The sequence below is a fragment of the Brienomyrus brachyistius genome, chromosome 12, assembly GCF_023856365.1.
Source record: "Brienomyrus brachyistius isolate T26 chromosome 12, BBRACH_0.4, whole genome shotgun sequence".
NCBI lineage: Eukaryota > Metazoa > Chordata > Actinopteri > Osteoglossiformes > Mormyridae > Brienomyrus > Brienomyrus brachyistius.
Genome location: NC_064544.1, coordinates 5,933,387 through 5,950,000, shown reverse-complemented (window position 1 = coordinate 5,950,000; position 16,614 = coordinate 5,933,387). Strand labels below are relative to the sequence as shown.

General features: G+C 55.8%; 1 protein-coding gene across 7 annotated transcripts in view; it reads left to right on the top strand.

Moving 5' to 3' along the window:
- The window catches only part of LOC125704646 (zinc finger protein 827-like), a 38,299-nt gene that overhangs the window by 3,298 nt on the left and 18,387 nt on the right, over nucleotides 1-16,614 (top strand). For all 7 annotated transcript variants that reach the window (XR_007381203.1, XR_007381201.1, XR_007381202.1 and 4 more), the window contains exons 2-5: nucleotides 7,743-8,852; nucleotides 10,554-10,726; nucleotides 10,804-11,209; nucleotides 14,212-14,415. Coding sequence is in view for 2 of the 7 variants with exons in the window: in XM_048970522.1 (XP_048826479.1) it covers nucleotides 7,743-8,852; nucleotides 10,554-10,726; nucleotides 10,804-11,209; nucleotides 14,212-14,415 (1,893 nt within the window). In the remaining 5 variants the exon portion in view is untranslated. The remainder of the gene's footprint in view (nucleotides 1-7,742; nucleotides 8,853-10,553; nucleotides 10,727-10,803; nucleotides 11,210-14,211; nucleotides 14,416-16,614) is intronic.

Genomic DNA, 16,614 nt, shown 5'->3' with positions numbered 1-16,614 from the left:
TTCTCTTTTTCAGTTTTGTGTGTGTCTTTTATTTAAACACTCATGGTTGCACAAGAGCTGAAAAGCAGTCTTTGACATCTCATGTCAGTGTTTCTGAAAGTGGTAAATTAGTCATTCGTCACACTTAAATTACCGTCCCTCCACCTTTTACTTGCCGTGGTTGCAGATACTCGTCACCGAGTTTAAAATGCAACCTGTTTTTATCTGTCGCAAACTCACCTTGTCTGGCATTTGGCAGACAAATCAGGCCAATTGTTATTTGAACAAATTACGCTGATTTTAACAAGTCATCCAAAAATCATTTTCACTTATAAGAATGATGCTACTTTTCTTCCCCAGGACCACTGATCCTCATCCTGGCTCTATGATGGATCCTTCTGGATCTTTCTTTCACTCCCTGCAGCTGTTCCCCATTTCGGATCTCTGGAGTCGGGGACGTCTATCTTGCGGGTCGACGTGTAGAATGTCCGCTCCTTCTCCCACTTACTGGCCGGGTGATTGCATCCTGGCCCGGCCCGGTGGGCTCTGTCCCCTGTTCTTCTCCTCCCCTCGCGGTGATTATATGACCTCGTCGGGCCCGAGGCCCAAAAGCCTTGGAAAACATGAAGGGGCTTTTCCATCTCACGCTTGGCATCCAGTCCGCTGAAGGCCGCTGCCAAAAACCAACTTAAATTCAGACTCTCTTACTGGTGTCTGCTGAATTGAGCCCAAGTGACTAATAATGTACAGGCTTTTAACTTAAAAATAAATTAAAGGGCAACAGGGAAGGTGGCGGTTGTATATATCAACATACTTTCCGCGTCTGCAGGGGCACTTGATCGCCATGGCGGCGATGCTGTGATACAGATCGCCCCGGTGACACCAGAGCACCAGGTGATGCTGTGACGGCCTGGAGAGAAAGCTCGGCCAGTTTGCTTTCTGCCGGAACCTTCCTGCTCTCCTCAGAGCTGGCAGAGAGACAAAACAGGCGCACGCAGTTTGGGCCTCTCCCGTCTCGCACCCCCGGCTCCACTCCCCCGTTTAATGAGCTGCTGCCCGGCGGCTGGGGGCCACACAGAGACTTTCACTTGATCAATTCATCTGAGAAGATTCTGGTGCAAATGCTGATGCCTCCAAATGAATCTGCCTCGCGCTCAAATGGCCTCATTTGCATCTCTGTTGGCTGTTGACGGTGGGCTGGGGGAAAATTCATTTCTCTCCCCACCCAAAACTGCTCATTGCCCCTTAGAAAGTATTTATTTTTTCTGTTAAGCTGGTCTCCAATTCCTGATGACCTAAATAACCCGGAGGAAAGTACCGGAACGAGGCATTTTATTTGGGCTGTCAGCAGAAAAGAAAAGTAATTCTTGGCTAGTTGAGGTGCGTGTGAAGTTGCTGCTGCTTCCCCAGAAACATTTGCAGGTTTTTTAAGAAGTTTGCAGCTTTGGGATCTGAGGCGGGGAGATGGGTGGGGGGGGGGGGGGCAGGGAGGAGGGGGGGTAGTCCCTCGTAGGAGTCGCATGCACTGCGACGTCGGCAGAAATTAGCCAGGGTGAGCAGGCCGCTTCATTGTTGCGATGCAGTGAGCTCTGAGTGTCTGTGGACACAGGGGCGAGATTCCGCTGCTCCCCAGTCATCGCCCCGTGGGCCCAGGAGGCAGTTGCTCAAGTGCCAAGTAATGGATTCATTTAGTGCTAATTTCAGTTACAGCAATGGGGTGGAGGGGTGGGTCTTGCTTAATTTGCAGACATGGCATAACTCCCCAGGAAAAATAACATTATCCTGTTAGGAGGTTGAGGTGGGTCAGTGCCGAGGATGGAGATGTGATGCGATGAGTGCCAATTAATCAGAGCAGAAGTTGTTTGCTTTTGAATTTTTAGATTTTTTTGGATGTTTGACACTGGCTTGGGACTTGCGGGCCATGCTGGGGGGGGGGGGGGGGGTCTCCCTGGCTGGCTGGCTGGCTGGCTGGGGGGGGTGCTTTTCTTCCTGGGTGGCTGGGGGCTGTAGGGCCTCAGTTTCGGGGCTGAGAGGCAGATCCAGATGCTGAGAGCCTCGTCTTTAAACAGTTCCACGTTTTTGCCGACCGCCACGAGTCTGGCCTGGATGAGTGGGAATTCAGCCCTAGGCGGGAGCAGGACTGTGTATATCCCATGCTTTTTATCGACACTGAGAGAGTCGTTAGCATTGAGCGGGCAGGCTGGCGATGCTCGCAGAGTCCCTACGCAGAGTCCCTACGCAGAGTCCCTACGCAGAGTCCCTACGCAGAGTCCCTACGCAGAGTCCCTACGCAGAGTCCCTACGCAGAGTCATCTCGCACAGTCAGCCGACCCTGTCATTCAGGGTACAAACACGCCTTTCCTGGGTGAGTCTGAGGACACAGTAAAGCCTTCAGATGTAGTTAAAACCGACAACGGTGTGTGTGATGTAGAGGTGCGCACCTCAGTGCGTCAGTGGGTGCCTGGGAGCCAGGATGACACTCCGGCATTGCCGTGTGAGGAGCACTGGAGGAGCATAACGGACCCAGGCCCCAGCAGGGCTCTGTACGCTGCGAAACACTGATTTGATTCGTTCATTGATGGTTAATCTTTTTTTAGGCTAAGAAATAAAGAAAAAGGGAAAAAAATATCAGAAATTAGTCAAACAAACTGCACTTCAAGAACAGCAAGAGCACTTAATTATTTCATTATTTCAATGCAAAAATTGTTTTCCAAAGCTGAAATTGTGGGGGGGGGGGTTGGCGGGGGGGGCTTTCTTCGAGGCTTTATAGGGTTAGTGCTTGAAATGTACAGAGATGTACGTGGAGTAGTTTACAGTAAAATTAGCAGGGGGGGCTGGGCGGTTAATGAAGTTGCCGACACGCTGTCCGTCCTGTGGCCGCTACATTAGCGGGTTAAATTAACTTTGCTGGTGACCTGCCCCCCCCCCCCAGCGAGCGGTGGGAAACCCCCGTCATGTGCAGGTGCCCTGGTGCTCGCTAACAACCTGGAGCAGCATAATCTCACAGCGGCTCCGTCTTCCCTTAATCAATTATTTCCCTATGCATGATGGGAAATTTGAAAGAAATACAAGAGTTTCTTACTGCTGGGCGCCGTGCATTGGAGGGTTAACTGTTCCTGCTTTTGCCTCCCTGCCCCCCCCCATCCCACCCCAGCCTGTGGGATGTTAATGAGAGCACGTTGGGGGGGCTTTTCCCATGATCAGGAATCTCTTTCTAGTGATGATATGGAGAGCCGGATTGGCCGGAGTGTGCCGACAGCGTTCAGAAGGGTCCCCTTTGCTCTTGGCTGTGTGGGTCTCCGTCTTTCTGCACACGTCTGGGAGCGAGAGGCACTAACAGCTCGTCTCCTCTAGCTGTTAGACGGTCCTGTCCTCAGACCTCCGGTGGAGACTCGCCTCTCCTCCTTGTTAACCTCGGTAAGAGGGCCTGTTTGCACCTCGTCCATCCTACACGATGACCCATGATCAGAAGTAAAATCTACACTTACTCCATTTCTCATTCGTTATTTAATTACTGTTAATTTAACAAAGGCGCCTGGTGGCTGGTCTGTGTCCATGAAGGGAGACGCTGCATGACCCGCGGTACTCAGCTGCCATTCTCTCAAATGGGCCGGTTCTGCCGTGTGAGTGAGACGGGCTGCGGCCGGTCTGACAGACCGTGGTCCCCATGGCGACACTGTGACCCCTGCCTGCTTGTTTGTTTGTTTATTTTCCCAGTGCTGTGTTTACAGGGTGCATGAGCTTGTGGGGTCTGTGACCTCCGTACTGGGCCCTGGGGAGGCCTTCAGCAAGTGTGTGCAGAATGTGCCAGTGTGTTCAGTAAGTGTGGACAGAAAGCGCGTCCAGTGAGCGTGTTCAGTAAACGTGGCCAGTATGTGCATCCAGTGAGTGTGTTCAGTAAGCATGGTCAGTATGTGCATCCAGTGAGTGTGATCGGAAAGTGTGGACAGAAGGCATGTTCAGTGAGCGTGTTCAGCAAGTGTGCACAGAAGGCACATCCAGGGACCATGTTCAGTGAGTGTTGTCAGAAAGTGCATCTAGTGAGTGTGTCTCCATTGTATATCTGCATCCTGTGTTCCATGTGCTGGCCAGCCCCGCAGCTCAGCCATTGCTGCCCTACAGTACTTCATGTTTACCATCTTACCCTGGGGGATATAGTCCCTGGCTCTGAAAACAATGCATCTCTACTCAACGTGATCCAGTGCACCCCACAGAGCAGAGAGTGGGCTCATCAGTGCTTGCTTGCTGGATGCTCCAGTTAGTGTGGATGTCTGAACTGGAGCAGTTAGAGTTGTGGAATCATGTGCACTGATATTGCACTGATACTCTCCGATATTCCCTGATATCGCACTGATACTCACTGATACACACTGATATCGCACTGAAACACAGTGATATTGTGTTGATATTGCACTTATATTACACTGAGCCTCTGAGCATGATTACATTTGAAAGCCAAGAGGAAAATGAAACGTGATGGTTTGAAGAATCTACTTTCATCCCTCATACCTGCTCCAGTCTTCCAGCTGCTCTCACCGTCCAGGGCTTCATATTTATAGGTCTTGCTGTTTTTTAATGTAGCCGAAGCTAGTGGTGTGCATGCGGGTCTCTGTCCTGGGTTTCAAGGTGGCCGTCCTCCTCGTACCCGCGGCCACACCTCAGTCACCACTACCCCGGCTAGTGGCTGCTTTCCTGTGAAGTCGCCGAGGAGTCTGCCTGTGCTGCTGAGCGCCTCCTGGTGGAGACAAGCCGCGTCTCATTACGAATTGTTTTGTGGCTCCTGAAAGACCAGCTGCCCTTGGGGTTTATTAAGGGGCTTTTTGCTAATGACAGCACCTCCAGGGAAGCTCTGCTGTCGGACCGGACTGATTATCATAACCTGCCATTGCCCCGCCCCCTTGACTGTGCTCCGCCCTCTAATGGGAGGGAAGGTGCCCCTGCAGGTGAGCAGACTGTGGAGGGGGGTGACCTCAGATTGACAGGCGAGATAACGCTTTTGCCTTTGGGTTCTCTCAGTGTAATGTTAACCCTGTAATTTAGCACACGGCTTGTTCAGTATATAGAACTATTTGCTGGGGTCCTGAGAAATGTGGTTGTCTGGCCACTCGGGTCTGCTGTCCTGTTGAGGCGGGGGGAGACGTTTCCTGTCCGGCTTGTGGGTGGGACATTGGCCCTGTGGGGACGCAGATTTGCCTGGGGATGAGGCCGTCCTGTTCTTAGCCTCTGGACGGGTTCGTTCCGAGGCCTGATTCATAACCAGGGCCATAGACTCCGATTTACGAGTGACCAGAGCAGGAAGCCGCACGTGTGTCATGGGAGGCCTGCTGACATCGGAGCTCGGGGGTTTGGAGACCAGTCTGTATGTGTACGACGCTGCGGAACGAAGGACTTTCATTCGTCGTGTGACATTCAATACTGGCTTTTTACCCAAGAGACCTCAAACATCGATACATTAAATACTGTTGTATTCAAATAATTTATTTTGCATGAATTAATGCTGCACAATGCTGACAGCTGCAAGACACAGACAGTGATGATTCCAGTAGTATGAGGTAAGTTTGAAAAGGAGGTATTATAAGATATATTATAAGATCAGGGCTTATGAGTGGAACATACATCAAGTGGACTTTGTGTTTTATATATGGACACGTATGTGTAGTTGGTCAGAGCCGCGTAAGTGTGGTCTGGACCTGACTGATCGCATTAATTCACACTGTTTGTGAATGTGGATTATTAAACATGTCGCTGGGTTAGCTGAAGCCACTACCTTTCAAAAATCTGCACTCACTTGGACGGCCTGCGTTGATTGGGCCCCGTGTTCAGTGCCCACGCTGATGGGAGCCACCCGGCCCACAGGGAGGGGGGCTTTTCCCTCTGCTGCCTGTTCCTCCTGCCTGCTCTTGCTGCCTGCTCCTGCTGCCTGCTCCTGCTGCCTGATCCTGCTGCCTGCTCCTGCTGCCTGCTCCTGCTGCCTGCTCCTGCTGCCTGCTCCTGCTGCCTGCTCTTGCTGCCTGCTCCTGCTGCCTGATCCTGCTGCCTGATCCTGCTGCCTGTTCTTGGCCGTTTCAGGCCTTCCCTGCCCTATCTGATAAGTCCCACTTGCGAAAGGTGTTTAGCTCCTCCCCCGATGCTTCCTCGTACCCTTGGCCAAGACTCGGAGCTCTCTGTCCACATATGGTGGCTGTGACCCGCCAAAGGCTCTTTGTGTTTTTCCTCCCTCCTTTTACCAAATTCCTGCTGCTCTCCCCCCCCCCCCCACCCCCCACAGGAGAGAAAGTCACATAGGGCTGTCATTCGGGGGGGAGAGGGGGGTTCGGCCTGGTTGGTCATTACTAGTACTAATTCTTCCCCCTGCTGGCCTGGCGCTGTGTAACACACACGGGCGACAGAGGGTGGGGGGGAGTGCAGTGTCAGACGAGCCCCCCGTGGGATTCGCTACCCCCTCGCTGGAGGACGGTGACCTTCAGGAGGTGCCAGTCATTCCATCCTGAGGCTCAGGTGCCGGAAACTGTCCAGCCTCTGTTCTGAGGACACGGTTCTGCCCCCAAGGCTGTATCCTGCGTGTTGCGTACAGGGCGAGTGATGGGCCTGAGTCAGCAGAACCACAGGGCTGAGGTGCCACTGTGGGACGAGGAGCGACACCCTTGCTGGCCCAGTGGAGGGCGTGGACGGGTTCTGTTTCTGTGGGCACTCAGAGCACGATGGCGGTAATGGCTGTCCTGGGTCGGAGCTGACCCTGCCGCCATGTGTACGCTGACCGCGGTGATCCCCGCAGGTCACAGGTCCTGTTGCCCGGCAACCGCCTTCTCTCCTCCATTGAGACGCAGAAGGAGGCCATGTCAGGGCCTGGATCCGGGAGCGTGCTGAGAAGGTGACGTCACACGCACGTCGCTTGGTCTCGCCGCGGTCGCCGCACGTCAGGACTCCGTATCTGCGACCGAGCTTCGTGGGAAGTGAAAGCTGTGCCCAGCACCAGCCTCCCTGCCTCTGTGTGCTAATATTTATAGGCCATTGGTAATATTTCCCCCCCTCTGTCCGCCCTTGTCTGGCAAGCAGGATTGTTTTGCTTATGAATATTGATACATGGAGTGTATATTAATGACCCTCGCCGACCCTTCCCCTATCTTCATTGGCTCCCTGGTGGTATCTTCTGCCTCATGAATATTAATCTCGCTTTGTAACCTCCATTACCCTAATCTTTGCTGTCTCGCCTCCCAGAAGGGGCCGTCACCATGGTAACCCCTTTTGCGAAACTCCTTTAAACCCTGAGAAAAATATGGTTGAAAGGAAACGCAGAGAGCGAAATGTTCTCCAAAAGCCGCGGCATGCAAATGCGAGCGTCGGGCGGCGCGGGGAAGTGCGCGTGATGTTCCAGGCGCCCGCGTGCAGGACTGTGTTCCCGAGATGGACACGCGTCGGACGCATTCTGCTGTTTTCTGAACAGATATTTCGGTTCATAAAAACAGAAGCACGAATAGGTGAATGTGTAGTGTCGGAAAGAAATCTCTGCCAACGTAGCTATTAATAATAATAATAATAATAATAAAAACACATACTGGACAGTATTTATTAAAAATGAATTTTGCGGCAGAGCACTGCTCATGTGATACATAGGATAAGAACCATGTAACACTGTTAGTGTTTAAGGTAACTTTTAAACGGTGGTTGAGTTATAAGTATATATAAATGACATATAAGTATGTATGACTTTTTGATTTTTTACTTGTTTAATCGCTCACCTCGTTCCTGTCCTTGATTCGCAGATCTGGAACGAGCTGAGGATGGAGAGACGGAGCCTGTGGGAGGCGGGAGCTGGTTTGGCCACGCCTCCAACACGCCTTCTGAGTCATCCTATGCTGGGGTGCAGGATGACATCCAGCCGTCTCCTGAAGGGGTCCCGCCGGAGCAGGACACCTCAGGGGAGAGCTCTGTGGGCTGCCCCACGCCTGTGCCCCGTGCGTCTCTGGACCTCCAGGGGCTGGACTCTGACTCCTTCCACGTGGGGAGCTTCACGGTCCAGGACACCCTGTCCTCGGTGGTGTCCTCACTCTACGGGGACCATGCACTGGGGGCGCCGCTGAGCAGCAACCTGAGGCGTCTCCTGGAGGCTGAGGTGGGTGGGCTGGCTGATGAGGACAGGCCCCAGGACGCCTCGTCCCTGTCCCCGTCCTCCCGCCACGCCCAGCAGTTGAGCGCTCTGGCTCGCAAACTCGCCAAGAGCTCCGCCTCCTCCACCCCCACGGCGTCGGTCAGCGCGGTTAAGCGGGAGCTTTGCGAACCTTTTGCCGGTGCCAATGGCAACAGCTTTGCCTGGGTGGGCGGGGCGGAGGCCTGGTTACCTGCTGCCAGCTCTGCCCCTGGCGGCAGCAGCCTATCCCCGGATTCCGCCATCCAGAAGCTGAAGGCCGCGGCCAATGCCGTACGGCAGGACAAAAGCGCCGGAGCTTCCTTGGCTGTTTCATCCTCCTCCTCGTCGTCCTCCTCCTCCGGGGTTATCGGCGGAGGCAGGGCAGACGAAGCGGCACGCTTTGACACCTTCCCCAGCCCGTTTAACTCCCAGTCCGCCAGCTCCACCCTGGCAGCCTTGTCCAAGAAGGTGAGCGAGCGGGGGCTCCAGCAGGGGCAGCTGTCCGCCAACTGCTCCTTCTTCTCGCTGGTTTCCATGACGCCATCAGCAGCACTGCTAAAGGAGGTGGCGGTGCGGGCAGCTAAGAACCTCCTGGGCTCCCAGCGGGATCAGGCGATAGCGGCGGAACCTCTGGGTGATGGTGAGCCCCTGACGGACAGCAACCAGAAGCTGCCTACAGTCAGGCGGAGTGCCGATGCACCCTCGTCCCCCCCGAAGGGGAAGGTGAATGCCAGCGGTCAGGAAGGTACCGTATCAGACAGGGCTCCATTAGTGAGAGCCCTCCCCATTCCCCTCCCCATTCCCCTCCCCTTTCCCCTCCCCTTTCCCCTCCCCATTCCCCTCCCCTTTCCCCTCCCCATTCCCCTCCCCTCCCCATTCCCCTCCCCTCCCCATTCCCCTCCCCTTTCCCCTCCCCATTCCCCTCCCCTCCCCTTTCCCCTCCCCATTCCCCTCCCCTCCCCATTCCCCTCCCCATTCCCCTCCCCTTTCCCCTCCCCTTTCCCCTCCCCTTTCCCCTCCCCATTCCCCTCCCCATTCCCCTCCCCTTTCCCCTCCCCATTCCCCTCCCCTTTCTACACTGAATCTTTGTACGAAATGCCTGGTGTCGCAAACATTACAGAGCAAATAGAATCACTCTTCACACAAGAGTGGCCACAGACTGCTGGAGAGAAACACAAGCTCTTAGAGTCTGACACACACAGGGCTCTTACGGCGGTAGAGCCGCACAGCAGTGAATTGTGGGTAATATAGACGTACGGCAAAGAGCTAGAGAACGTGGCACGCTTCTACTGATTTTAGATCCTTGTTCTGAGGATCAAGGTCGTAAATTTGTGAGCCCTCTGAAGGTTTCAGCGTTTGAGGGAGCTCATCATTTCATTCCCAATCACCGGAACGCCGGAAGTTTCCGGAAGCCATGACGTAGTGTGGACACACTGAAGACCTCGCTGGCTCACGTGCTGCCAGCTCACGCCAATATTTATTCTGGCAGTCCGGGAGACCCTCCCTCGTCTGACTGGGTCTGGAGGGGTCCCAGTCTCAGGGCTTGGTAGCTCAGTGGGGATCCTTCACAGTGATTCCTCTGTTCTTTCACTGCCCCCCACAACAGGGATCATTGGCTCACTGCACGGCAGTGTGGTCAGGCGTTTGCAGATTTGGTGAAGCGATGATCATACCTGATCTGGAGGAAATGGGCTCCAAATATATATAATATAGAAGATGGAAGATGACTTGCATATTATAGCTACTGTGTAGCTGGACTTCTGTAGCGATGAGAGTGACAAGTCGTGCTCTCCAGTGTTGGGTGTCCTGTACAGGTTGTTGAGGTTCTCCAATCGGACCGACAGAACCGCCTTCCTGACCTTAATGTCCCTGGCATCCCACTGAGATGCATAAGGACCGCGACTGGCGGAACATTGTAGGTTAAGGCAGATCTGATGCTCAGCAAATTCCTGTAATTTGTCTGTAAGACTTTGTGATTGTGTCTATAAGACTTAGGCTGTATTTATACATATTAATATTAATAGCAATATCATCATCATCATCATTGCTGCAATAAATGAGTGGTGGTCTGCCTGCAGGGAGAGGTGCCTCACACCCGAACTGCCCCTGGCTGAGCCCCCACTTTGGCAAACCACAGGTTTCAGACCAGGCAGAGGCTTCTGTTTCTAGGAGTTTTGAAGGTGGGGGTGCATAAGGGGGGGCAGTAATTCTTACAGAGGGGACAATCTTATCATGGGCATAAAAAAGAGAGGGCAGTCAGGCAGCCAATGAGGTTTCAGATGTGACATTAGAGAGGGCAGTCAGGCAGCCAATGAGGTTTCAGCTCTCCCTGTGGCCTAGTCCCTGTATACGCTATTGGGATTTTCCAGGACCTGCAAAGCCCCACTGGGCTCATCAAGATATCGGGTGCCCCTCTCACACCTCTGTCTTTTTGCTCTCTCGCCAGTGCCCCCTGAGGACGGGGGCAAGCCCTTCCAGTGCCCTGTGTGCGGCCTGGTCATCAAGCGGAAGAGCTACTGGAAGCGGCACATGGTGATCCACACGGGCCTCAAGAGCCACCAGTGCCCGCTGTGCCCCTTCCGCTGCGCTCGCAAAGACAATCTGAAGTCCCATATGAAGGTAGGGGCCCAGCGTTCGGGGGCCGAGGGTCGCGGGGGCCGAGGGCCGCGGGAGCTCACCAGCTGCTTCCGCCGCAGGTCCACCAGCACCAGGACCGGGGCGAGACCTTCCAGTGCCCGCTGTGCCCCTTCACCTCCTCGCGCCACTTCAGCTTGAAGCTGCACATGCGCTGTCATCAGCACTTCCCGCGTGCCGAGCTGCGGGTCAAGCAGGAGGCATCCAGCGACGGCGAGAGCAAGGAGAGAGGAGGTTCCCCGACCTCGGCAGACAGCTCGCTGCGACCCTCGCCTCGGGATCCCGGCGACCACGTGCGGGTCAAGGAGGAGCCCCAGGAGAGCCATGTGTCTGGGGCATCACCCTTCAGTCTCTGTGCCCCCCAGGACCAGGCCACTCCTAAGTCCGGCCCTCCCACCCCCCTAACCACCCTGTTCGGCACAGACATCACCACCAAGTCTGCCTCCGACCTGCTCATCAAGCTCTCAGGTAATGAGGGGCTTAACGAGCGAGCACATGGCTGAGTGGCGTCCATGACATCGGCGAGGTTCCTGCAAGTGATGCGATTGCCCGTGAGCCCCCCCAGTGTGCTGGGGGTGGGGCCACGGCTGTCCCACGCAGTGCTGCGTAATTAGACCATTAGGAAGTAGAACATTAGATTAATTACACAGCCATGCATAATTCATAATTAAAGATGAATCTGTAATTTAGGATAATTTAAGATTATTAGCCTCCGCGGTGTCCCTCTTACTCCCCTCCCCCCAAGCTGCTGTCTCGGTGGTGTTAGGACCCCACATCCGCGCCTGTGCCCCCCCCCCCCCCGCCGCGATGACCACTCACTTGCATGGTGAGCGAGTCCCCCATCCTCCACCGGGATGTCAGCACGGTTTAACGCGGTGGGCATGGTGAGGGCGCGGCGGCAAGCCCGTGTCAAGGTGAGCGGGACCGTCCGCTACGGACCCAGGAGGCTCAGAGACAAAGCGCGAAAGCGGATCGCTCCAGCACCATCTGCCTCGCCCGTCCTTTTGTCCCTGGCCAGGCCGGCCCTCTCTGTCCTCAGCACGCTTCTGAGCGGAGCAGGACCTTCACATACGTAAGCGGCCGGGTCGTTCACAGAACCGGTGCCGTTCTTAAGGGAACTGGGTGTACTGCAGTGAGAAACGGAGGCCGGAGCGAGTGTCCCATCACTCGCCCACGTTCTCCGGCTTCCCATTGGTCACTTTTCCGGTTGATAGTGATTGAAGGTCCCCCCCATCCCTGGTGCTCAGATCATAGATTAAAGGCACCATTTTTGTTTCGTGTGCTGAGCAACAGATGGTGAGCATATAGCCGCTGAGCACCGAGAGACAGGACGACCGGCACGGGTCCCGCATCAGAGACACCCCCCACTCCCACTCCGCGTTTTCCGGAAGGTGCCTTCTGTAGGGCGCTGCATTTCGGAGGCAGGTTACCGTCAGGCCGGTTCTGCTGGCTGCCGCGCACTCTTCCGCCTGGCCCAAAGCCTTCCATGTAACTGGATCTCCTTTTCTGCAAGGGGGTGTTAATCAGGCTGTCTGACAGCAGCTGGGGCAGTGGATGAGAGGTGGTGGAGGCGTCCTGCCCGTGTGGGGGCGGGACAGAGAAGTGCCCCGGTCGGCTGGTCGAGCGACCCAGTTACGGGAGGTAAGGTCGGGCCGATCCCATCAACGCTGCTAAGCGCTGACCGAGCGGCACGCCCGTCCGGGGCGGCTCTGCGAGGGGGAGGGCGGCCTTCTGCGGGCTGGGGGGCCGCTGGCGCTCCATGGATCCGCCTGATGAATAATTCAGCGGCCAAGCGCGGTGCCTTCCGATGGAAATGGCTGCTATTTATGGCGGCGGCGCAGAGGTCGGGGAGCGGGGTGACTTTGTGTAACTCGTATTTTTGAGCTGTTTTGCTGGTGTCCCCGGACCCCGGAGAGGGGAGCGGCGCTGTCCTGGAGCACGCGGGTGCCCCCGCCTGTCTGCTGCTACACGCCAGAACACGCTTTTAATTAGAGGACGACCTTGCAGGTGCCGCCGGGGTTATACTTAGCCTCCCCGCCGACACCTGACGGCGTGACATTTCCAGCTGGCGTCCCCGGGCCCCCGCGCCACGCTAACATGAAGGTCATTCCTTTGCCGGGGCCCCCTGGGTCTTCAGTGAGACCCTGTGCGGGGCTGCGGACGCCGGCTCCATCTCCCACCCCTCTTGGGGGGGCCGTCAAGACGCTCGTCGTCATTAATCACCGGCGGGACTCGGCGCGGGCCGGTGACATGGCACGCGGGGGGGGGCGCGGGAGCAGGCTACGGTGGCGGCCCCAGGTGGCCCCCGCATGTCGCTCAGCTCCGGCGCCCCCCAGGACGGGGACATGCATGCAGCCAGCGGCACTCGGTGCCGTTTTCTGGAGACCGGATGGTGGCTCTGCATTTTTAATTATTCGTTCCTCGTCTGAAAGCGACGAAACATGTGACCCATTTTTCCCGCAGCCGTTGAAAACACGGGAAATGCACCGGCATGAGCTGCGAGCCGCTGCAGTGCATTGTGGGAGCTCTAGCTGTGAACATGGGTATGATGCAGCATCATGTAGGTGGGCTGTTTGTTTACCGTCCTCCATTGGGCACCCCCCCCCCCCACGCCCATTCCCATAATGGTGCTGTCAGAGCTGCAGTTGCGCTTCCCTTCTCCCGGCCCGCTGGGTGTGGGGGGGGGTGCTCGTTTTGTGTGGGCTGGTAACCTGAGATGACCAGGCGACGGAGACCTGGAACCTTCTCCCGAGGGCCACTTGTAAATGCCAAGACTGCTTCCAGAACAACAAATTAAGTGTTTAGAAGCCCATAAATTCACTGCACTGTCTGGGGGGGGGTTGGTTCATGCATTCCTCCTGTAATACCCACCCCCCCAGCTCTACACACTCCTGTGGTGAACGTGAAAAATATGTGCGTGCCGCTTTGAAAGCCAGGGCCCGGGATGCCCCCCACCCATTTCTGCTGCAGTGCTTGCAGCCCCCAGGTCCAGGCATGCTGCCATGCTACAGCGCTATGGGCTAACAGCTGGAGGGGGTCTGCAGGGGGGCCCAAGACGCCGATGGGACCTCACAGCACGTTTCAGCTGCTGACAGATCACCGTCCAGATCGCGGTCCTTGTGCACTCAATATGTGGATACTGATCAGCTCGCTTTGTTTCCCGAGGCCTGTGGCAGCCCAGAGGCCTGGCTGCTCGCTCGTCAACCCCCCCTGCTCTCTCCTCTCTCTCTCTCCTCTCTCTGTCTCTCCTCTCTCTGTCTCTCCTCTCTCTCTGCTGTTCTCTCTACTCTCCCCCCCCTCGCTCTTTTCTCTAAATATCACCCGCTTTCTCCTCTCTCTCTCCTGCTCTCTCCTCTCTCTCCCCCTCTCTATTCTCTCTCTTTCTCTCCCTCTCTATCTTCCATCTCTCTCTAAATGGAGTAGAGATGGACTGACACCCCCCCCCCCCCCTTCCCTCCCCCTCGCCACAGCTGCGAACCAGAAGGAGGTCCAGAAATCCCAATTTTTCGTGAAGCAGGAAGAGGATGAGGAGGAGGAAGAGCAGTGGGAAGAGGAATCGAGTCCCCGTCCGGCCCTTGGGCAGCTGGGGCAGCCATTCTGCCAGGCTGATGGGGGCCCCCAGGACCAGCACATGGGCGTCAAGGTGGCATCCGAATTCCTCATGAAGCTGTCGGGTACGAGTCCATCCCTTCTGGCTTGAAGGTTGCGCTTATGGTCGTACTGTGTTGTGCTAACAAAGCGTTTCGGCTCACTGATGGTGGTGTGGGGGGCCTCCTCTGGCCGCTTTCTCGGGGAGGGGGGGTGTGTGTGTGGCCTGGCAGAGCCTTGTCTCCCCAGGACTGCACTGTTTTCCCCATGGGTGCACACTGTCCTTGCTTCTGCCTGGGCCGAACATCTCGCTAACTCCTGCCCCTTGGCCATGCCATCCCCCCACCCCTTCAACAGACCTCCTCTCGTTTTCTTCTCCTCTTCTGTTTCTCCAGACCCCCTCCCCCCACAGTTCATCTGTTCATTTTATGTTATTGCCCACATTATTTGAACCCGGTGCCTGTCAGCGGCTGTGGGGGTGCTGTGCTTCTCTGAGAACACCGGGCCCCGTATTCAAACCCCAATCTGTCCACATTAAGTGGCAGTTACGTCATTTTCCTCTGCTTGGAGTGTGACCGCGATAGCCCTCAGTTCTCTGCAGGAGAGCCGCTGTGGGCCCCGGGGGGGTCAGGGGAGTGCCGCTTCATTGGGCATGGCCCACGCATGCCCCCTCCCCAAACCTGCCCCCTCCTTGCTTCTCTCACTACACAAATTATCTGTCTAACCTGCTGATGAAGAGCTAGAGACCACATGGCGGGGATGAGAGTGTGTGTGTGTGTGTGTGTGTCTGCCCATGCATGTGTACATGTGTGTCTGCATGTGTATGCATGTATGCCTTTGTATATGTGTACATGTCTGTGAGCATATGCATGTGTATCTTCGTGTTCATGCATGTCTGTGCGTATGCATGTGCATGAATGTGTGTCTGTGTGTATACATGTGCGTGTGTGTGTGTCTGTGTGTATGCATGTGCGTGTGTGTGTGTGTGTCTGTGTGTATGCATGTGCGTGTGTGTGTGTCTGTGTGTATGCATGCCTTTGTGTGTATGCATGTCTCTGTGCGTATGCATGTGCATGTATGTGTGTCTGTGTGTATGCATGTGCGAATGTGCCCACCTCCCCACGTCATGGCCCCCCGTCAAATGGCAAATCATACCCATGATGCATTCAGTTGAGAGGCGGCAGTGAGAGACATGTGATTGGTGACTACACCCCCCCCACCCCCGGATATCATGCATGTGAGTCTACTTGTGCCAGGAGCATGTAACAAGTGGATGGGTCACTGAGAGATGTTAAGTGTGGGAAGGTCTATCTATCTGGAGAAGAATACCCCCAGTGTCCAGGTTCGGCACATAAAGCCCCCCTCTGGTGTGACTCCGCACGGCCACCGGGGGGTGCTGCTGCAGCAAGCATCACGCGGCGTGTGGAAGCACAGAGCACTTACAGGAAATGGGGATAGGGGATAAATGTGTACGCTTGTGGGGGGGGGGGCGGTGCTCCACAGATGGAGAGTGTGGCCGGCAAGTCATGGCGACGGCTCAAGCGTGTCCATCCTGACCTGGGTGGGGGGGGCAGCCCGGCGACCGAGCGCTGACCCCCGGCACACAGCCGGCCCTAGCGGAGGGATTAGCTACCTCTGGCCGGCAGCACCGTGGCCTGGCAGCGGCTGAGCAGCCCTGACACCTGGGCCATGCGGCTCGGAGCGGCGCCGCCATGTAGGTCACGCTCGGACAACTGCCCCCCCCCCCCCCACCCCACCTGGAGGCAGAGCTGGTGGAATCGGGAATTCGCTGACCCCTTTGGCCGCATGTAGTGGCAGAACCGCGGTTTGGACGGTGACGCTTGAGGGGACGCGGGTCCCGAGCGGCGTGGGCCGAACTCGCTCACATGGCGCTGTGGGGGCCACTATATTTAGCCTGTCCCCCCTCCGAACTCCGAGTGAAGTGTCACGCTTTACTTACCTGCGATTCAGGGAGGGATCTTTTCCAGAGAAATGTCCCATTTAACACACCTGATGGTATTTAATTACTTGTTTCTATTATTTTCAGTAAAGATTACAGGTTCTCCCTGCTTAGGGTCATTTAAAGACACTTGGCCTGTGTTTATCTGTGGATTGTTTTGTGTGCCGTGTTTTTCTGCATGAAGGAAAGCATGACCTGTCTGCCTGTTAGTGTGCAGCTCGTTCCGTGTGACCTGTCTGCCTGTTAGTATGCAGCTCGTTCCGTGTGACCTGTCTGCCTGTTAGTGTGCAGCTCGTTCCGTGTGACCTGTCTGCCTGTTAGTGTG